We start from the raw sequence: 22812 nt of genomic DNA, 5'->3' as shown, positions 1-22812 counted from the left end.
GTGTAGAGGAGAAGACAAAGCCCTGGATACTGGCCACTTCACGTGATGAGAGTTATCGTAGAGGGGAAGGGCTCCACTTCAGAGAAACCAGGCTGTCTCCGTGACATCAATATTAATGGGTGGGCGGAATGTTGATCACCAAAAACCAATGGGGTACCCTAATTCAGGAAAACCATAAGGGACCCAATTTGGGCTTGCTGCTTGCTTTAAAATATTCAGAACAATTAAGCTATTAAAACCAACTATTCAGCATGACCAGAGGAACAGTTATTTTTGTTTGAAACTTCACTGCGGACACTTTCCTTATTTCTCCAAGTTACTTTTATTAGGTACCAGAAATGGTGTCGATGAGGATGCTTTAGTTATAGCTAATAATGGTTGATGTGTTAACTCAGTGTCTGTAGTCTCTGAGTACAGTAGTGTACAGAAATAGTGTAGTTTACAGAGGTGTAAATTATCAGAGTAATGGCAGTATGGAATTTTTTAATGTATATAGGAGTGTGTGTGTGTGTGTGGCCAAAGTCAGTGAAATGTATTTATATAGTACTTTATACAGCTGTTACAGCTGTTATCACAAAGCAGCTTTACACGTGTCCAAGTTCAGGCCCCCAGTGACCAAAGGCACTGAATGACAGTGGCGAGGGAAACTCCCTAGAGCATGAGGAAGAACCCTTGAGAGGAACCAAGACTCAAAGGGGGGGGGGGGCATCCTCCTCTGGCCGTAGAAGTGTGTGTGTGTGTGTGTGTGTGTGTGTGTGTGTGTGTGTGTGTAAGTTGTGCCCTTATATATGTATTGCCTCTGCTGAGTGTGATTCTCTTGACTTGGCAGACCACAGATGACCTCTTGACCTGGTTGCTTAGGAGCACGTCGGATCATGGCGACTGCTACAATGGCTGGGGAGGGGCAGCTCCAAAGGATTATCAGAGATCTGCATGGTACAGTTTGTGTGTGTGTGTGTGTGTGTGTGTGTGTGTGCGCCATCACTGGAGTGGTCTAGGACTGCAGGAGAAGCTCACCTGCTTGTCATGTGTAGACCATCATACAAAATGCAGCAGTGGATGAATGTCATTAGGTTTACAAGTAAAGCCCGATTACCTACCTACACTTTGTAGGTTTTACCTACAAAGTGTCATTTCTCTTTGGTTCCCGTCACAAAATGAAGCATCTGTTTTACTGCACAGCAATCAGGAAACAGAATGAGTAGCACATGTTGTGAATATTATGTATATCCTGCTTTTCGAGGACTGTATTTCTGCATTCCAACATGCAATTAGTAATGTAGTGAACACTATATTATGAAACTATATTATGAAGCTGCTAAAATTGTCATAATTGTGAAGATGGCTGTTTGTTTGTTTGTTTGTTTGTTTGTTTGTTGATGGACCAGTGTTATGCCTTAAAATGTTTAAACTATCAACAACTAGTCAAAGCTTTTTAATTTATGAGGGTATCGGTATATAGTAACTGTTTAATTTTTGGTAGCACAGAAGCAAAAGCACAGAATATGTGTAAGGAGTCTACAGATTGTTTGACTTGTGGGCAGAATTAGAATTTCATAATGGCTCTTTCTTACATATTAATCCAAATTAAGTATTTAAATGTATGTGTGGCAAGCATGTATTTGTACACATGGGTGTGTGTGGGTGTGCTTGAATGTGTAGCGCAAAAAGAAGGAAACTAAGTATACTTAGGGATGAAAGAGAAAGGTAGAGAGAGAGAGAGAGAGAGCAAGCACCAGACTAACTCACTTGCAGTAGTGCTACCTTTTCTGGCCGGGGTGGCTGACGAGACAGTGCAGGCTTTACTGCAGAATGCAGACTTGGAGCAGCAGGGTTACGCCTCCTGTTACAGGGTCAGAGTTCACCCCTCACTGTCATCTTTGACGGATAACGGGCATGTGCAGGGATGCTAAAGGAAGGAGAAGGCTGAAAATGGCCGAGAGCCGAGAGCTTGGGTGCTTGGGGAGTTAGAAGGTCCTTGGCTAACAGTGGGATGCAGAGAGAGATGATGGAGAGATCATCTGGGCATTGGCGAGCAGATGGGACAGACAGTTTTTGAGGCAGGTTTAAAGCTCATATAAGCATGATATTAAAACATGTTGGTTCCCACACAGGTCTTCTCACTCATAAAGTAACAAGTGTATAAGCTATATGTCCACCTCAAGCATCTGTATATAACTAAAACATGTATCTCGTTCCATTTGATGAAGATAATAAATACTAAAATAAGGAGAAGAGTCTTGATGTTTTCCTTTACTGGAATAGGACAAGGCCCCGCCTGCAATACGCCTGAGCACAGTGGATCAGCATGCATGAGTGTTTTACTCTGTGTCCATTACTATTGGTCTTAAACTACACATTTTGTTTTTTTTGTTGTTTTTTTTGTAGTTATGACGGTGTCTGCATCGTGCCCTTAGTTCCCGTTTAAAATTTTGAACTTTACTGCGCCCAACAGATGCTGTGGCAGAACTCACTAAAGAAAAGGAGAATGGAGAACCAGTTACAGATGACAGTCCAAACCTGCACAAGTTCTCTTACAAACTAGAGTACCTGCTACAGGTTAGGATTCACTTCTATTGCATGCACACACATAAAGTGTACTAAAGAAGACAGTGTCGTCATATCCGTGGCGGGAATGAACAGTGAACATCTGTCATGCTGACCAATAAATGCAGCATTTTCATTATAATGCTGAATTCTATTTGCAGAAGGGTCACACTACGAAATGTGGTTTTTGATTATTTACTTATGTATTTGTTATTTGTTTGTATTTGTTAGCACACCAGAGTACAACTTAACTGAAATGCTGTCGTTATTAAAAAACCTAATCTTGCTGAACCAGTTTACTGTTATGAATTCATCATGCTTCTGAAGTTCACACGTTGGTACCACAGCACAACCTTACTGATTCTCACAGTTTGACCAGAAGGAGAAGGCTTCATTTCTGGGCACAAGGAAAGATTACTGGGACTATTTTCATGACTGCCTGGTCAAAGTCAAAGGAGCTAATGATGGTATTCGTTTCGTCAAATCCGTTCCTGAGGTAGGATATATTCACCCAGGCACCCAAACGCTGCTAGCAGATTACATAAATGTTTGCATATGTGTTTTCTTCATCCTGTCCCAAAATACCTTCATTATGGTTTCTAGTTGTTAGGCCCCTTTAGAAAAGCATTGTAACTTCAAACACAGAGTAAAAAAGGTTGGTCTGTAAACGCCTTTGTTAAAGTTCCGTATTTGTTAGTTCTGTTTCTGATACATAGCACCAGGTGAAATAATTGTTTGTACAAAGCATTTGTCTTTCCTTTGTACACACACAAAGTGAGAAGTGTTTTGTTTTTAAATACCAAGTTCTCACGTGAAAAGCTGCTTCAGGAAACAGATCTCACAATACGAAGAAATGATTGTCACTTTGCCCGGTTAAATTCCTGCCAAAGGCTCTCCTTACATCCTAATGCTGATCAAAGAAACAGTTACAAAACCTGCTAGAGAAATACAGTTGTGTGTGTTGTGTGTGTGTGTGTGTGTACAGTCATGGCCAGACTGACACAAATTTTGGTTTTCACAACGTTTACTACCTCAGTTTATTTAGATCCTTTTGTCAGATGTTTATATGGTACAAGTACAATTATAAGCATTTCGTACATTTTAAAACTTTTTATTGACAAATACATCCAGTTTATGCAAAGACTTAATATTTACAGTGTTGACCCTTCCTTTTTAAGACTTCTGCAATTTGCATTGGCATGCTGGATATCAGCTTCTGGGCAAAATTTTGCCTAAGAACACTGCCATGAATAAGTCAAGATTCAGTCAACATCAGTCAGGATTTTGCCCAGAAGCTGATATCCAGTATGCCAAGACGAAAGTCTCTTGTTAAGTTTGTGTAAGTCTCTACCTTGTTTTCATGCATGGAAATTCTGGCCTCTCTCAACAAATGACATTTCCCTAATTTGGCCATCTGTGGGTTTTCTACGACTTATTTTTAAGTGAACATTCATGCAGATAATGCCTTCCTATTACTTCTTTGTTTGTTTATGTTTACAGTGTTCATTGTTTATAAAATATATAACCTCATTACTTCAGTGCTTTAATAATTTAGTTTGAGCAATTTAGCAACTTAACAATTTACCAGACGAAGGATTTTGTCATGGACTTTACACGACAAAATCAGCAACTGACTTAATCAGCTCCTTGAACTTATAGCACTTCTAATTGTGCTTCATTGCTTTCATTAGATACAGCTGCTTAGGTCATTTTTAGTGGATAGTATGAGAAGAATAATCCATGTGCAGTAAGACATCCTGCGAAGTCCGGCTTGGGTGCTGAGAGTATGTCTTTCTCATGTCCACTCAGCTGAAGACGTCGCTGGGGAAAGGCCGGGCATTCATACGCTACTCTCTGGTGCACCAGCGTCTAGCTGACACACTTCAGCAGTGCCTCATTAACAAGAAGGTCACCAGGTAGCTACACACTTCTCTGTTAGGGTTCTACTCAAAAGTTAGTATGTACATGTTTGGTCCAGCTGTCTCTCTCAGATTTTCTTTTGGGGTTTCCCATCAAAAGCATCTCAGTATCAAGGATCTTAGTTTTGATGTCTAAGGACTATTGGACTCAATTGGTTAAGGTTCAAGACCAGGAGTTAGAGGACTATTGGTTCATAGGTGAAGGCAGTAATGATAAACATAGTAACCGTGGGCTGCTCTGCACTTCATCATAACTGTCTGCCTTAGACTGTGCCACTTAACCCGCAGTGTCTGCAACACTGGGAAATGGGGTCATGGCACCCCTGAAGATCCTCAACACTGATTAATGGGGCGATTTAAATAAAGATGGAGATGCGTTTTGTCTGAACAGAGGACAGAGCTAAATGACAATAATGGGTTAATTTCATGCATTACCACCTGTGTTCAGAGAGGCCAAGGGAAGAGTGGTGTTCTTTAGTCTATTGTTCCATGTTCCTGTAAATTCCTTCATATGGTTGTACTTCTTTAAATTTGCTTCCGTTTTATAAACGCGAGCCTGAGTGAAACTTGAACTTTTCTTTGGCATTGCAGAATAATAGATGATTATGTGCATTTATGAGTGCATTTATGGATGTGGTTCTTACGGTTCTCCTGGAAGTGTCTATTTAGACCAGGTATTACATGAAGTTAATATGTATTTGTATTTTATATTTCTAATTACGGTTTTTGGTCTTGGGGTGACCCCGTAAGGCACTTGTTGGTGTTTGAACCCTTCTGTAGAGTTTGGTAATTATTTGGAAGATAATTGATAAAACAGAGAAGTAGTTTAGTTGTAGCAGATTAGATTGAATAATATTGCCTAAATAGAACTATGCAGAACTGTGGTATGATAGTGTTAAGCAGCAGGAGGGAGAGTATCTAATTGAATGTGTGCTTTATCTGTAGTGACTGGTATTATTCTCGGAGTCCCTTCCTGAAGCCTCATCTCAGCATGGACATTATTAATTATCTCTATGAGCTCAACGAAGTCCAGTTTGACCTGGCCTCCAGGGGTCACGACCTTGATTCAGCCTGGCCCACCTTTGCAAGGTAGCCAAATTTTGGGGGGGGGGGTGTCAACATTTTCGTTTCATGCAGGATTCTCATTTTTCTTTGTTTTGTCCTGTTTCTGTGAGCATTACGATCACAAAAGTGTGTGTGTGTGTGTGCGCGCGTGTGTACCAGCGTGTGTGTCAGTAAGTGTAAAGATGTGGGAATACATGTGTTTTGTTATGAGACGAATCATGAATTTAATCATGAATTTTTGGGGGGGGTAAGGATATAACCGTTGTCTTCCCTACTCCTGCCCCACGCCCCCCAGGAGGACTCTGGGTATGACAAACTCTCCCAGCAGCATGTGGAAACCACCCAGTCGTAGCACCAGTGTCAACAGCCTGGCCAGCACATACTCGCAGGTGATGAGCTTTGCTCTTATATATGCTGCAATTAAAAGGCAAAATATCCAGTCATGGTAAAGAGATAAAGGCAATGTTTAGCTTTTGATGTATCCAATTTTTTATTTATTTTTATTTTTTTTTGCCCCTCATGACGGTCATACTCAGTGCGTCATGCTTCATGTCCAGCAGATGGCAGTAGTTACCAAAAGCTAATTCCAACCTCAGACGCTCCCATTATTTCTTTAGGCATCGTTTGGAGAACTGCCTGTAATGGCATGCCCCTAGTTTTGTTCGTCTTAACCAAATATGCATGTGTAGACATGCTAAAGCAAAGGGTGAAAATCTTACTACTGCAGTCAAAATTAAAATTGAAGGGGTCCAAGTTTCCATTGATTTAGACCTGATATGATCATTTTTGCATTTGAAGCCATGATATGATAGTGATGGAGAAGATGAGTGTGATGATCGAAGGATCTAATGCTTGTCATCCCCCCCCCCACACACACACACCATTCTCGTGTCTCTCCTCTCACTACCATAGCAGCCCTCCGAGTTTCCTTGCAGTCCAGATTTTGGGCAGGGCTTCCTGGGAGACCTTGCTGAGCCTCTGTCTGAGTCTGCCCTCAGCACTGTGGATGAGCTGCGCCTGGAGCTGGACCAGTCCGAAATGAAGCAGCGAGATCTCATTGAGCACGTCCAGGAACTTGGGGGAGAGGCCATAGAGCTCCGTGGAGTGGTGGCTGAACTCCAGAGGCAACTGGACATCGCACTTGCAGCCCAGGCTAACCACCAGGAGCTCCAGCACAAGCTGGAGGCACTGGGGCAGAGGGAATGGGTCCTATCCCAAGAGCTGGATACCCTGAGGGGTCGCGAGGGCATCAAGGAGGCTGTGCACCGTGAACTTCAGGAAAAGCTGGCCACGGCAGAGAGGAAAAATGAGGAGCTGAGAGCTAAACTGGATGGGGTGCTTGAGCAGAAAGGGGAGAGGGTGGCCAGCCATTTCAACTCAGCCGTGAAGATCCACGAGCTACTGGATGGACTGAAGGAAGCGGAGAAAGGGAGGATGGAAGCGCTAGCAGATGGAGAAGAGAGGAAGAGGCAGGCCGAACAACTGACCGAGGAGCTTGGAATGAAGGAGCAGGCCCTGAGGAATGGAGAGGCGAAAATGGTTGCTTTAATGGAGAAGGGGGAAAAGCTGACAAAGCAGACAGAAGACCAACGTAACGTCATAGATAAAATCCAAGCGATGCTAGTGGTGAGAGAGAAGGAAGCCAACGATCTTCAGAAACAGCTGCAGGACCTTCAGCATTCGCTGGAGGCGATGGAGAAACTGACCGCAGAGGATAAGAAGCGGACATCAGAGGAGAGAGATGAACTGCAGAAAAAGATTAGCTCTGTAAAAGGAAGTCTGGAAGGGCAACTGCAAAGCTTAAAGTCGCAACTCAAGACCAAAGAAACTGAACATCTCTCAAACGCCAAGAGGATCCAGCACCTGGAGGCTGACGCCGAGAGGCTGAGAGGAGAAAGACAGGGCCTGAGCAGGAATATGGTACAGCTGGAGACCACCATAAAAGACAATGCCAAACAGATTGAAGAATACAAGGAGCAGTGTACCAAACTCACAGAGCTGAAGAACAACCTCCTTCAAACAGCCAAGAGGAACGAGGAGACCAAAAAGGAGCTGGTGGAAAGCAAGGCCGCTATGGAGTGTGAGCTGGCCGGGCTGAGGGCATCGGAGAAGCAGCTGAAAGGCCAGCTAAGTGATGCTAAAGTGACAGTGAATGAACGGGAACAACGGATGCGGGAGGAGAACCGCAGCCTGGATGAGCAGCTCCAAAAGGCAAACATGCGGGACAGCAAGTCTGAGGTTGTAGTCAGTAAACTGGAGCAGGAGAACAGAAAGCTCCGGGAGGAGCAGGCCACCATCCAGGGTGCTCTCGAAGCCAAGCAGGAAGAGCTACGCGGCATTATGGGCCAGATGGCCGATGTGGAGAAAAGCCTGGGTGTGGCAAAATGCACCGAGGCAAACCTCACCTTGCAGCTGAAGGAGCGAGATTCCCAGCTGGAGGACAGAGAGAAGCAGTGTGAGGAACTCCAGGGGAGAGTGGAGGAACTTGAAGCCCAGCAGAGAGAGCTGGAGTTGGGGAAAGTGCAGGCAGAGAGAGCCTTTGAGAAGCAGAGGGAGATGATGGAAAGTCTGGAGGTCCAGAGGAGAGCTGTGGAGAAAGTCCAGCTGGAGTCGAGTGCTTGCCATGCAAAGGAAGCCCAAGAGATGGCCTCAAAAGCCACTCTACTAGAGGAGCAGTTGGGGTGGAATATGCAGGAGGTGTCCAGGCTCCAGGAGGAAGTGGTGGACTTGAAGGCCAAATTACACAGTGCTGTGGAGGAGAAGGTGAAGGTCCAGGCCAGGCTGGATGTCTCCGATGCATCTTGTGCTGAACTGCGAACCCTGACAGAACAACTGAAGAAGCAAGCTGAGGAGCTGAACCGGTCCCACGTGAGCGAACTGCTGCAGTCCAAAGAGTGCATGGAGAAGGTATCGTCTGAACTGGACACCTTGAGGTCCACTGGGACCAAAACAATGGCACAGCTCAGTGCAGCTCAGAAACAGGTAGCCGTGCTCAAGACCCAAAACCAGCAAATAATGCTAGAGAGCGCCGAGACCCGAGAGGAGCTCCACGGAGCGAACATGGAAATGGCAGAGTTGGGAATGACCGTCTGCCGGCTGAACATGGAGCGGGAGGAGGCTTCCAAATGCTGGACAACTGAGGTCACTCGGATCCAGGAGCTGAACGAGCAGGGCAGACGGCAGATAGACCTCCTGAATGCCAGCGTTGTGGCACTGCGGCAGGAGAGTGCCAGTCTGCAAGAGGAACTTCAGCAGACGCAGCAGCTCCCAGAAACAGTGCTGGAGCTGAAGGAGCTTCTGGATAAAGCCGAGAGGGAGAAGGAGGTTGTGAGGGAAGAAGTCACAGCAGTGAGGTTTCAGATGAGCACGGAAAATATGGCACATCAGAACCAGGTGAAGGTATGGGGAGCTTCACCCTCACAAAATGTTCAAAGCTACTGCAATCCCTTTTTGCTCTTTTGGACTAACTTTACTATTGAATACTGTTCTTGATTCTGTTGTTTTGTGCTTTTGTATTTTATGTTCACCAAAAAATCATCTGTTTTTTGCCTATGCAGAGTTTGTCTGAAGAGCTCGAGGGTTTAAAAACGCAGCTGAGCACAGAAAGAGAGAAGACATCGAGCCTACAGGCTAAAATGGCGGAGCTGGAGGTGTGTGGCGGGTTTAGCTGCATTCAGTCTGTTCAAGTAACCTGATTAGGTCTTTGCATCTGTAGTTTGTTAATGTTATAAAGGGTGAATTGCTTTTAAAGATGCTACCTTTTCCACATGCCTGATTTTAGCCACGGTGGTATTTAAGTAAGGCACCTCCAAGTTTGAAAATGCAGATAGAGAAATCGCCTTGCCATGTCCTCCTTCAAACCGACCAGAAGGCAGCATTGGTTGAATATGTTTTGGGAACAAAACAGACCCTATGTAATGTTGTGTTGCTGTCCCAGGCTCCAGACCTTTGGATTTGCAATGGCAGAAGGTGTTGCCACACAAAGCCAGTGATTAACCATGTACATTAGATTACATCCGGGCATTTGTGGGACTATATGATTGTTCTGCTCGTTCACACATACTGTATAGCCTTGTAGCATTCTTCCCTTGTATTTAAACAAGTTTGCTTGAATACAGTAGATAAAGGTGTGACAGCATCACGGGTATCTTGCATCTTATGAGCCATCAGTTAATTGTTACCTTGTAATGAATATGCATTACCACTTGGCAATTAAGCGCCGATTTAAGTCGTCTAATATGCAGGAAGTTAGAATGGTGAACATCTCATAGTGCTGCTCGGGCGTGTGAAAGACCAGGCGATAGGGTGGATGCTGAGGAGCAGAGGTTAATTGTGTAGTGGCAGGGAATGATTGAGCTCTCATTAGCTGTGTGCTGACGCGCTTCATGTATTTTTCTGAACAAATGTGGCTGTAATTATTCCCCATTATAACTCTTTCTCAGTTATAGGTGCCTTGCGAGATACAAAAAGGGCACGTGTCACTGCCTTTGTACGTCCTGCTGATAGCATATCATTTGGACTCTTCTGCTGGGTTTGAGGACGAAAAGCGCGCAGACAAAGAAATAAGAAAGTGATGCATGTTAATGAGGTGATGGCTAATCCTTCACAACATTATTGTAATCCATGATAATCCATGATTGAGCGGCGACAGTGCACCATGGAAAATACCTGGAACATTTTAAGACAAACTCAGAAAGGTCGTCTAAAGGCATTAGATTCAGCATTAGATTCTGGTTTAAATAGACCGTTTGGAAAACCCTGAAGCTATGTAGCTCTCATTGTTCTGTCTGTATTGTTTTGTGCATAAACTATTTGTCAATGCCTTCTGTCACTCCTATCTAAAATCACCTGTTAATCCAGTAATGTCAGTGTTTGCAAAATATTACACCAGTAGTAGGATCTCTGTTTCTCTCTCTCTCTCTCTCTCTCTCATATATATATATATATATAGTGCTATAAGATAGCCTTGAATTATGGCTGTGTTTCTGCAGGGAGTGAACTCAGAGTGCTCTCGTCTGATGGAGGAGAAAGACTCTCAAATCACCAAGGCTGAGAGCCTGATTCATGAAGGAGAGAATGAAATACAGGAATTGAGACAGAGTGTGATAAGGTAACACACACTACACACGCACACCCTCTCCCTCATACACACAAGCGCACACTCCTTCTTCCCAAATCCCCTCCCAAATCGGCTCAAACATGTCCAAACGGATACACACAGAGAGGGCGAGTGGACGACAAAGAGGACGAGCTGGAAAGAACGCAGAGCCGGAAGCCCGGCTCGTTGTGGCTAGCTCCAGGCCACGGTGACGGGCGCCTAATTAGACCCTGCAGCAGGACACTGGTAATGGACTCTCAAGCGGGATGCAGTCACAAGTATTTTTGCGCCGTCTCAAACCACTGAGTCTCGGCGAAATGATTCAAAGGGATTGGATGTGTTCTGCAAAGGGCTACCAAACGCGCACATATGTGAGCTCGAGAAAGAGATCCAGTGGAGTGTAGCTCCCTGCTGCACTGATGCCATGTCTGCACACTGACGTGTAGTTCGCGCTAAAGCTTTTCCCCTACTATGGACATTGTGCGTGTGCTGCACACCTCCTTCCTTCTGCCATGTATTCGTTCCTGTCCGGTTCTCCTCTTCTGTGTTTTTCAACCCTCTCCATCTCCTTCTCCCTTTCTTGCCTGTTCTCCTTTTCTCTCCATATGTCGCCGCACCTTCCCTCACTTGCTCTTCCTCGTCGTCTTCCTCACTCCATTCATTACCATCCCTTTCTCTCCGTTCGCCCCCCCCCCCCCCCCAAGTACTGAGGAGGCTCTGGCTGTGGCGCAGAGGGAGAGGAAGGAGCTGGTGGAGGACCTGGAGAAGGTTCGATCAGACGCTCAGGCTCGGGAGTTCAAAATGGCTGCAGAGATCGAGGATCTTGGCTGCATCAAGAGCATCCTGGAGGAGAGACTCATCGAGCTCATCCGGTAAGGCTCTTCCACACCCTGCAACACGCTACTCCTCCACGGCCAAGACAGCCGGCCCAGACAGCTGTTGAAGACCTAGGATTTGTTTTTGTTTGGCTTCTGTAGTGTTCGTTACATTTGTTCTGATCTTCAGGGACCTGCCTTCGGTCCCTACGCAGGGTTTGCACAGTTTATTTGAGCCTCCAGTTGATCACTGCTGTCTATCAAAAAGAAGGTGTTTAGCAATGCCCCAGCGCACTATCCGGCTGTTCTGGAAACCGGATCCGCAAAGTCGTCTTAATTTATCGCAGTTGCACAGTCAGACTGAGTAACCTGGAACCCCACCTGTTCAACATCACTACGTAGACATACTCATCAGATATGCTCCTCTAACTAGCTACGGTCCTGCCAGGTAAAAAGGATTTGACCTGGAGAGGCTGTATTTTGGCAGAGTGAATAATAGAAACTATGTATTTAGAGGTTTGTATGTTCAGTCAGAAACTTGGGTTGTACTGGAACACTGCTCAGTGGCATAGCAGCTCCAGCTGTTACTGATGGTGTAGCAGTGACGTAGGCGTGAGGATCCGGAGGGATGATCTGATAAGGGGCTTCACACTGCGCTCGTTGCTCGGCCCGGCACCTGGGCGCGTTGCTCGCGTCCTTTGTCAGTCCGAGCCGGGGAGCGAGAGGCGTTTCGTTTGAGACGAAGCTCAGAATAAATCGCGGTCGCACCAGGGCACACCAAACGGCTGAGGTGGTTCTCCACGACCACGCCGCTTGTCTTTGCACGCGGGGAAAGCGGCAGCACCAAAACGGGGCCAGCAGAGAACGCCCTGTGTCTCGTGGCGCTGTGGAATCGGTGCACACTGCACGCCTGGCACTGTGCGCGCACGGAAACCACCCCGAATAAGCCAGCGCGGGTCCTTGATTCTTTATCCTATTGCTCTTTCACAGATGGTCTAGGGAAGAGGAAGATGACAATGAGATGTTATAGAGGAAATGGCAGATAATGGAGGGCGAAGAAAGTAGGGAGAATGGATTGCGAACGAAAAGAAAAGATGGGCCGAGATTGAAATGTATTCTAGACATATTCTCCTCTTTCCCTTTTGTCTCTCTCTGCCATCTCAAAACTCCCGAATGCATTCTGTTCCTAAAAGACTGCAGCGTCATAGTTTCTGCTCTGTTAAGACGTGTTGCGTCGTTTGAATGGGATATGGTCATGTCGAGCGTAAAACTTATTTCATTCTCAAAATGTTACAACCGTATTCTTGTGTTTGTGTTATCTTTTAAACAGTGGTCCTCAGCCCTCGTTAATGGTGTTGAGGCTGACATGAGTCAGAACACATCAGGCTTAATTTAAAGAGACAATGGCTCAAAAATGTTTCCCTGACTTAACTCACCGCAGCATGCGGCTCTCTGTAATTGCATATTCTAGGGAACCAGCACGTCATTAATCAAACAAAGAGCAGTACGTTTATTGCGCAATCTCTGTTGTTTATGGGCCAAGGTGCAGATGTTTAGCACTGAGGTTTTTTTGTTTTTTTTCCCCTCTTTAAATGCCAGTGCACCTTTTCGAACACATGAAAGGTTTTTTTGATTTGTAGACCGGGCCAGACTGATCACATTATGTGGGTGCAAACTACAGCTACAACAGTGATCGCACGTTCCAGTGATGGAAAAGTGGGAGGGGCTGGGGTGGCCTCAAAACCAATAAAATGAAAAGTGGGAAGGGTTTGGGTTGACTTAAAACCAATTACTGCACAGTGCCTCTGCCCATGTTGTACACACTTCCCTTGTTCAGTTATAACATGTCTTTGATTATTGTTCATCCTCAACTCCCTCTGCCTCGCATGGTTGCCCCGCTAAACTGTCTAAATTTTACAGTTTATGCTCTCCATTGTAGAGATAATTCATTGGCAACGTGGCCTTGCCGGTAGCGGGTTGGTTCTCCTCGCCTCCTTCCCAGCTGATGGGAAGCTAAATTGAGGTCAGCGGAGATAATTGGGCAGTGCGGAATTTGGCTGCAGCGGCATGTGTAGGTCAGAACCAGATTACTCACGCTCGCGCCGCATGGGATGGGCGCTCCGGTGTCACCGACGAAGTTTGCTTTGCCTTTGTAATGGAGGGGCATGGGCTCATAAGGACTGTTCCTGGAGCTGTAGGTCAGACGGGCTGGAAGTGGCATGGCCGTACGCCATTCATAAGGACTGTTCCTGGAGCTGTAGGTCAGACAGGCTCCATTTGTAGCACAGTTAGAAATGAAAGAATGGTTCCGTGTTGAAAAGTTAGAAAATGCCATAAATAGTCTAGTTTTTTACAGTTTACTTGCGCAAATCTTTGACCATAAAAAACACCCTCATTTAAAAAGGGTCAAACACTTGAACAAAAAGCAAAGCAAGGGAAAAACTGAAACCTAGGTAACCTTGGTTTAGTAACCCTTGTTATCAAGATCTCATCAAGAACTGAAATGACCCAGGGAAGACATTTGAGAGTCCTTACGAGTCCACAAACAGGAGTCAGGTGCAGGCGATAATGAGAAGTCGGTGCCAGGGTGGAGCCAGAGCAGGACCGATCAGGTCAACAAGTGTGGAGCCCTCCATGGAGAGAATCTAGGACAGACTTTGTACCTTGGTTGCTGTTAGACTCGTTCCACTTTAAAGCCCAGGTGTCGAGTTCCAGACCCAAAGGGCTGGAGTCCAGCCAACTTTGGTGATTCCCTTGTTCATTAACACCTGATGCAACTCATCACTTAATTATCAAGTTCAGTAGGTGTCTAAGAGGAGGGAAATCACCAAGCTGTGCTGGACCCTGGCCTCCCCAGAACTGGAGTTTGATGCCAATGCTTTTTTGATTTTTGGATCTGGACTTAAAAATTAAAATTAATTGTTTTTTTTACCTTAAACTTTTTCCCTCTTAAATGAAATCCTACTCTGACTGGATTTACAGTCATTCCCTCTTTATTTTGTTCCATCTGTCACTCCTCTGCCCTCCCCGGCAGGGATAAGGACACACTGTGGCAGAGGTCGGACGCTCTGGAGTACAAGCAGAAGCTCAGGGCTGAGGAGGAGTGGTGGCTGGTGGACCGGGAGGCCTCACACTGCCTGGGCTGCCAGAGCCAGTTCAGCTGGTGGCTCCGCAAACATCACTGCAGGTAGACATCCCGCACGGCCCTCAGACAGCACGCCCCGCACGGGACGCAGACAGCACGCCACAGACCCCCTGCATGGCCCTCAGACAGCACGCGACAGACGCCCCACATGCCCCACACGGCCCTCAGACGGCACGCCACAGACGCCCCACATGCCCCGCACGGGACTCAGACAGCACACCGCAGACGCCCCGCACGGGACTCAGACAGCACGCCGCAGACGCCCCGCACGGGACTCAGACAGCACGCCGCAGACGCCCCGCACGGGACTCAGACAGCACGCCACAGACCCCCTGCATGGCCCTCAGACAGCACGCGACAGACGCCCCACATGCCCCACACGGCCCTCAGACGGCACGCCACAGACGCCCCACATGCCCCGCACGGGACTCAGACAGCACGCCGCAGACGCCCCGCACGGGACTCAGACAGCACGCCGCAGACGCCCCGCACGGGACTCAGACAGCACGCCACAGACCCCCTGCATGGCCCTCAGACAGCACGCGACAGACGCCCCACATGCCCCACACGGCCCTCAGACGGCACGCCACAGACGCCCCACACGCCCCGCACGGGACTCAGACAGCACGCCGCAGACGCCCCGCACGGGACTCAGACAGCACGCCACATATGCCCCGCACTGCCCTCAGCCAGCGTGCCGCTGCTATTGCCACAAAATGCTGCTATGATTTAGGCTACATGTCAATTTAGGCTCATATCAATGTGCTGTATATGGGAGCCCTTTTTTTGGGCTAAGTTTATGGTTGTTTAACAAGTAGCTGAATACTTGCCGGAGAGTCAGTTTTTCTTTGTGTTCAAAAATTAATTTTCAATTAGTTTGGTTAACAGTGTGTGTGTGTGTGCGCGTGTGTGTCAGGCTGTGTGGCCGGATCTTTTGCTACTACTGCAGTAATCATTTTGTGATGACGAAGTGTGGGAGTAAGAAGGAGCGCTGCTGTTGGGAGTGCTACACGCAGCACAGCGCTGTGCTGGAGAGAGTCCCCCGTGCCGAGCAGAGCAGTCCCACACGCACGCCAGCGCTGGCAGCGGCCCACGCACAGCCAGGGCCGCCTTCTCCGCTTCCGCCAAGCAAAGGCACGCCCACAGGTGCATACCAACACACACCAGCAGACCACAGTCAGTCACCACTGTGCAGACCCAAAGTGTTAACTACAGGTACACACGCACTTACACGCCTGTCGGCCACATCTGTGTAGTCTCTTGTGTGAACAGACAAGTGCACACACTCACCTGTCACAACCTGCAACCACTGCAGACCCGTTACTATGCAGAATTACTGTGCAGACACAGACGCACACTCTCACACCCACACAGCTACCACTGGGCAATCTCAAGCTCATAGTTACGACCCGAAACATTTATACCCGTTCAGCTCCTGCAATTCAGTAGCACAGCACTCCATTGTGAAGTACCAAAGCCCAGATTCTGTTTTTGATCACCTCTTTGGGTGAGCTCGGGAAGCAAGTGGTGCATTCAACTCTAGAGCAGCAGTTGCACTTTCAGAGTGTCACGTCAGTTCATCCCGAGGTCACCCTTCTTCCCGTCAGCCTCGGACAATGCGGACAGACCATCCGGACAGACACTCAAGTGTCTGAGCACAAGCAAACGTGCTCAAGTGGTTGGTGATGACACGGATTAAGTCCCACACTGAGAGAGATTTTTAATGGTGAAGCCTCTCTGACTCTTGACTCTTTTTTTACAGACTCTTTCAGTGTAGACATTGGCTTCTAAATTTTGTCAGTCGTCCGAAGATTTGCTAAAATGCGAAATGACTTGGATGGCGTGGATGGTAGTTTGCGAGTCCAGTTTGCATTTCATCCGATGTTCAGCAATCTCGGGTTGTTTTCACAGTGAAACATGTTGGCAGATGACCTTAATGAACAGAGATCGAGCAGATTTGTGCTCTGTCACGAACGTCAGACCATTATGACAATTCCGTTTCCTCGCTCATCTGTTGCAATTTGATGATATGGTGTAAATGGGAAGATTTAAGCTTTCCAAGAAGTTTAGAAGAATTCCTGAACCCAACCACTAACAGTTCATGAATGTTAATGCTGGGCAGGTGGCTGGGGGTGGAGGTGTTCATTTCTGACTTCTCCATCCCTCCTTATCTCTCCCTCCCTTGTGGGGGGGGCGGCGTATGTGTAGGTGATGCAGCGACAGATGAGAGCCTGAAGCAGGATGATGGTGTGTTCGACATCATCACCGAGGAGGAGGTGAATGGACTGTACGACCTCGACTCCTTGGCCCATACCACCGCCGGCATGCAGGAGGTGGACGGTGAGGGCCAGCCCGCGAGGGACTTGTGAGTCTGTGCGCGCAGAATGCACGCACGCACGCACACACACACACACACACACACACACACACACACACACACACACACACAGCACACAGAATGCACATGCAATTATAGCACACTAAGTAAAACTTGAACCCAGCACGGCACTCAAAACGTAAAGCCGAATGCATCACGCCACTAAAGACGCGCACGAAAAAGAACGCGTCACTCCCACGAAAAACAGCATGCCACTGTAAATGCATAAACATAGCACATCACTCAGAGTGTACACACAGACACTGACCACCACCCAACATGCACACCAAGCACAGGGAACTGTGCTGGCAAAGGCATTCATCATTTTCCCCCGTCGGCCTCTTCCGCGCCCCGGGTCTACTTGGAAGCTTTTCCACCAGACCTTCTAAGGAACAGGAAATCATTTTAGGAGCAGGAAGGAAGCCCTGTGGTGTGGCTATGATGGGAAACGATTTCTCTTAGTTCGGGCTCTCCTTCTGATGAGACCCAGATCCTAACCTTCAGTTTCTTCCATTTATCGCTCAATACTCTCAATGTCCTAGAGGTCTTCGATTTTTTTAGACCTGAGCCCAGTTCTTTAGCAGCAATTAACAGCAACGTTTGCACCTGTTGGTTCTTGGCCGGGATTAGCATGGGGCACGTAGAGACCTATAAAAAAGTAATAATTGACTTTGTGCATACAGTTCGTTATATCAGTTCTAAGTTGATGAATACCTGTTGCTATAGTTTGTGTTTGTGGTTATGTAAAAAGTGATGTTTGCATGTTGTCCCACAGAGGCACCTCGGGGGACCAGGCTCCTGAGGAGCAGGAGGAGATGCCCATGACCGCACTGGATGCTGAGATCAATCTCCTCAAGTCAGGAGAACTCGCGTGAGTACAGGCACGCCTCATTAGCCACGCTCCCGTACCGCCAGACAGAACACCTACGGCTCATGGCTCCCAGCCCTGTGCTTGACTTCCATTTTCACTCATTACTTCTTGATGACAGATCATGTCTGAGGAAGGAATATGCTGGCAGTGTAACCTGAGAGCAAATGAAAGATATGTTGTCAGGTTTTGGGGCGCCTCCCCTACTTCCGGGCGAAAATCTGCATGGTTTTTGGGAAAATGTGCACGGCAAAGTGACTCGGGTGTCTGTGTCTGTAACTGGAGGGCTGCCGGCGCTGACGCGAGTAGTATCTGCTGTACATGATGGCTTACCCTCCTGCGGCGCGCGCGTAGCTCTTCTGTGCAGCTACACATCGATGAGATCCCGCAGTTCGGCAAAGGGTCCCGCGAGCTCTTCGTCAAGTCCAGCTGCTACAGTGCCATCGCCATCACCGTTGGCGACCAAGGCCCCACCGTCTGCTGGGTCTTCTCCTCCGAGCCGAAGAGCATCTCCTTCTGCGTGGTCTTCAGAGAGTCGGTCTGCACTCCTGTGGAGCAGGCCAAGGTGACATAGACAGACACACACACACGACACGGAAAAATCCACTTTAGATTTTATTTTTCCCTTTCGTTAGTGATGTCACACAGTCCATTGTTTGTACGAACCCACCCTCCACAGTACACAGTACACCCCCACCCTCTACAGTACACAGTACACCCCACCCTCCACAGTACATAGTACACCCCCACCCTCCACAGTTCCTCCACAGTACACCCCCACCCTCTACAGTACACAGTACACCCCCACCCTCCACAGTACACAGTACACCCCCACCCTCCACAGTTCCTCCACAGTACACCCCCACCCTCCACAGTACACCCCCACCCTCCACAGTACATAGTACACCCCCACCCTCCACAGTTCCTCCACAGTACACCCCCAGCCTCCACAATACACAGTATACCCCCACCCTCCACAGTACATAGTACACCCCACCCTCCACAGTACACAGTACACCCCACCCTCCACAGTTCCTCCACAGTACACCCCCACCCTCCACAGTACATAGTACACCCCACCCTCCACAGTACATAGTACACCCCACCCTCCACAGTACACAGTACACCCCCACCCTCCACAGTACACAGTACACCCCACCCTCCACAGTACATAGTACACCCCACCCTCCACAGTTCCTCCACAGTACACCCCCACCCTCCACAGTACATAGTACACCCCACCCTCCACAGTTCCTCCACAGTACACCCCCACCCTCCACAGTACACAGTACACCCACCCTCCACAGTACATAGTACACCCCCACCCTCCACAGTACACCCCACTCTCCACAGTACACAGTACACCCCCACCCTCCACAGTTCCTCCACAGTACACCCCCACCCTCCATAGTACATAGTACACCCCACCCTCCACAGTACACCCCCACCCTCCACAGTACATAGTACACCCCCACCCTCCACAGTACATAGTACACCCCACCCTCCACAGTTCCTCCACAGTACACCCACCCTCCACAGTACACAGTACACCCCACCCTCCACAGTACACAGTACACCCCACCCTCCACAGTACATAGTACACCCCACAGTACACAGTTCCTCCACAGTACACCCCCACCCTCCACAGTACACCCCCACCCTCCACAGTACACCCCCACCCTCCACAGTACATAGTACACCCCACCCTCCACAGTTCCTCCACAGTACACCCCCACCCTCCACAGTACACAGTACACCCACCCTCCACAATACACAGTACACCCCCACCCTCCATAGTACACAGTACACCCACCCTCCACAGTACACAGTACACCCCCACCCTCCACAGTACACAGTACACCCCACCCTCCACAGTTCCTTAACAGTACACAGTACACCCAACCCTACACAGTACACTCCTACCTGAGTTGCTGTATTAAGCATTCACAGTCTGTCTAGTTTGCTGTAACCCACTGTCTAAATTTAAATTGTTTTATAAATGTTTAAAGGAGACTCCTAAAATTGCTCACATTTTAAAATAATCAGGCAGCAAGATCCAGTTATCAAAATACAAATGAAATCTTAGTCACTTAGTGCTCACAATCCTGGTGTGACTGGAAGACTAAAAGGGGGAGTGTTCCTTTAAAGAAATGTAAATCAGTGTACCTACTCTGAGATGTCTTTGTGCGGCTTAATGCGCGGAATCTCAGTGGTCTCATCGTGCGAGTTATTATGCTACAGCATTGTGTGAGGTTTTAGCTGTGATAAACTTGGAATAAGCAGAACTTATCTGAGTCTTAAGGGCCCTCTCTTGTGCATTGCTCATTTCAGATGGCCGTGAATGTGCATGTTCATTTTTTAGGTTCTGATCCCTCTGACTCGCTGTAACGCACACAAGGAGAGGATTCAGGGCCAGCTCATAGCCAAGAACCCTGGGGTCTACCTCCTCATCTTTGACAACTCCTTCTCCAGGTAGGCTCCCCAGGGCCAGGAACACAACCTTTTTAATGCCTGCAAAAACACATTGGTTAAGGCTGGAGGAGAGAGCCAAAACAAATCTAAGGGCTATGTTCCTGCAATATCTAGACTACGACTAGATGGTCTTATGTTTAAAATGATCGTGAGAATGCAGAGAAACCTAGTAACCTTCACTGTTTGCATTTGTGCGTTCTACAGCCACAAAAGATGTTTTCTACAATGGCCATCGTGATTATTGCATAAGTCACATGCAATACGTTGGCGTTCCTTAACAGCGTTCATTGTATCTTTAGGTTTCTCTCCAAGAAAGTCAACTACCACTTAACCATCGAGAAGCCAGTCATCTATGATGGAAGTGACTGCCTGTAGGAATTTTAGTTTAGTTTTGTTTTTGATGGGGTTGTTTTAAGCTCTCTTTTCTTTTATTCTATTTCTGATGCTTTTAGTCCTAAACTGCGCCCATGTGTGCCAAGTGTTTTATGTTCCACAGGGTTTCAAATAGCCCCTGTACTTTAGCACTAATACAGTAATGAGAAGAACCATTTCTGTACCCTGAAAGGTATTCACACTGCTGCACAAATGCATTAAGCAAGGTTATATGTGGTATCTGTAATGGATCAGTAGCCATTACTAAACAAATGGCATATAACACAGTCATACATACTCTACGTGAGAATATTTTATATATTGTTTTTACTTTCTGGCAAACCTTTATGGATAAAATATCTAAATTTGTGTTGTATTCATTGGCACACTACAGAATAGTAAATGTCACATCGTCAGCACTTCATCCGCTATTGCTAATGTGAATGAAGCCGTGTTTCCAAATTGTTTTCGACGCATCCACTAATAGATAACATTTCACACGCACACCAGGAAGAAGCATTCAGAGTCATTTGTTGGTCTTTTTAAACTCCAGCCTTGAATGTAAATTTAGTATTGGAGACACTATCATTTTCCTTTGACAGCACATCAAAGGCCTGATTGTAACAGAGATGGCTCTCTTTTCCAATGCTCTGAATGCTATGGGAGTCAGGGAGCTAAAATAAGGTACAACAGTGAGAGTAGACATGTTCAGCGCTGCAGGAGCTAACCTAGTACACTACTCAGAGATACCTGCCGTGCCTCTAATAAGGCATAACTGATGAGAAAGCACCTGGGTCAAGTGGTATTCCAGGGTTAATTAATTTCACTAATAAACAAGCTATGCATTACATACAGATCCTACTGTTAACATCACTAATTGACATAAAACGGAGTGAAATGTCTTCCCTCCTCATAACACTAGTCAACAGTGATTTTGCTTCACGCTGGATCCAAATATGTTTCCAGACTATTTCTATCACCCATATTCTTTTTATTCTAGTATACTCGCATGTCATTATGTGCAGTATAGAAAATTGGTAAGTGGAAAGTACTGCTGCACACTGAAGAGGGGAGGTTCCTGAGGCCAAATACAGGCCAGCGTCATGCTTTGTGCATATTGAAAGTGTAATAACAACCTTATTTATGAATAATTACTATATACTTAATGTAAATGTATACTTAATGGTCTGTCACTTAAAAACCACACATGATAAATGGATTCTAAAACCAGATTCCAGTTCATTGTAAAAACCTTATAATGTATACTAACACCCACCGTCTGTCCGTTACTCACGATGGGAGATGAAGTATTCGTGATTTAGTGCATTTTCTCATCCAGCTTGGTTTCAGTTCTCTTAACTCTTTTCTACTTTTGCTGTTGTATGTTGTAATTCTTAGTGAACAGCGTTCGTTTTGCTACTCCACTCTCTGGGTTTAGTTCGGGTTGTAACTGGTCATTTCTATGACCATTTCTGTATTACGTTACTTCTCTTTACAATCCAACAAAGCAGAAATGGCTAAATTCATTGCTGCTTTGTACTGTAGCTTTGGTGATGCAATCATTGATTTATTTTTCGATCATGGACAATTTGTGCAATTCTTCTCATATTCATATATATATAAAAATGCTGCACTTTAACCTAAAATGATTTGAGAACTATTTTTAGACAAATCCATAAGACCTTTATAAGAGTTGTTCAGGACATTTTATATAAACTGTTGAGTGGGTAAGTCTGAGTTTACTTTAAACAATGCAGTCACCTTGTGTAGTTGTCACAAGAGATTGTAAACATTTTGAAAAATATAATAAAAGTATATTACTCCATACCTGTTGTCCATTTTTTATGAGTGTAAGATTTTTTTAGATTTTCATTAGATTCTATTTTATGTAGTTTTTAGTTTATTTGAGTATAGTTTTAGTTCATTTTATGCGAGTAGTTTTTGATTTTGTTTTCTGTAGTTTTAGTTTTTATTTAATTTGTTTTTGATATTTATTATGCAAGTTGTGATGACAAGGTTATATCTGACAATGTTATCATAATTAAAAGTGCATGCTGTATAAATGATTTGATGTATGATGTATATGTATTTGTATAAAGGTCTGTGGTTACAACTGCAACAGAGGACTTGGTGT

The 22812-nt window shown here is 46.4% G+C and overlaps 1 protein-coding gene across 14 annotated transcripts in view; it reads left to right on the top strand.

The window, feature by feature from the left end:
- The window catches only part of fyco1a (FYVE and coiled-coil domain autophagy adaptor 1a), a 28954-nt gene extending 6451 nt beyond the window's left edge, over positions 1 to 22503 (top strand). For 4 of the 14 annotated variants that reach the window (XM_035521299.2, XM_035521301.2, XM_081704156.1 and 1 more), the window contains 17 exons: positions 830 to 936; positions 2456 to 2559; positions 2918 to 3043; positions 4357 to 4463; positions 5412 to 5555; positions 5827 to 5920; positions 6444 to 8930; positions 9089 to 9181; positions 10523 to 10641; positions 11334 to 11501; positions 14479 to 14631; positions 15506 to 15804; positions 16798 to 16954; positions 17742 to 17837; positions 18189 to 18399; positions 20197 to 20306; positions 20606 to 22503. In XM_035521299.2, coding sequence (XP_035377192.2) covers positions 876 to 936; positions 2456 to 2559; positions 2918 to 3043; positions 4357 to 4463; positions 5412 to 5555; positions 5827 to 5920; positions 6444 to 8930; positions 9089 to 9181; positions 10523 to 10641; positions 11334 to 11501; positions 14479 to 14631; positions 15506 to 15804; positions 16798 to 16954; positions 17742 to 17837; positions 18189 to 18399; positions 20197 to 20306; positions 20606 to 20681 — 4605 coding nt within the window. In that variant the 5' untranslated portion in view covers positions 830 to 875 and the 3' untranslated portion in view covers positions 20682 to 22503. The other 10 variants (XM_035521302.2, XR_014119039.1, XM_035521304.2 and 7 more) reach the window with 10 other exon arrangements.
- Positions 22504 to 22812: the final 309 nt, after the last annotated feature.

The sequence above is a fragment of the Electrophorus electricus genome, chromosome 21 (assembly GCF_041902795.1).
Source record: "Electrophorus electricus isolate QZ-2024a chromosome 21, ASM4190279v1, whole genome shotgun sequence".
NCBI classification, from domain to species: Eukaryota; Metazoa; Chordata; class Actinopteri; order Gymnotiformes; family Gymnotidae; genus Electrophorus; species Electrophorus electricus.
Note: the sequence above shows the minus strand (reverse complement) of the source record. Positions and strands in the feature narration are given on the sequence as shown.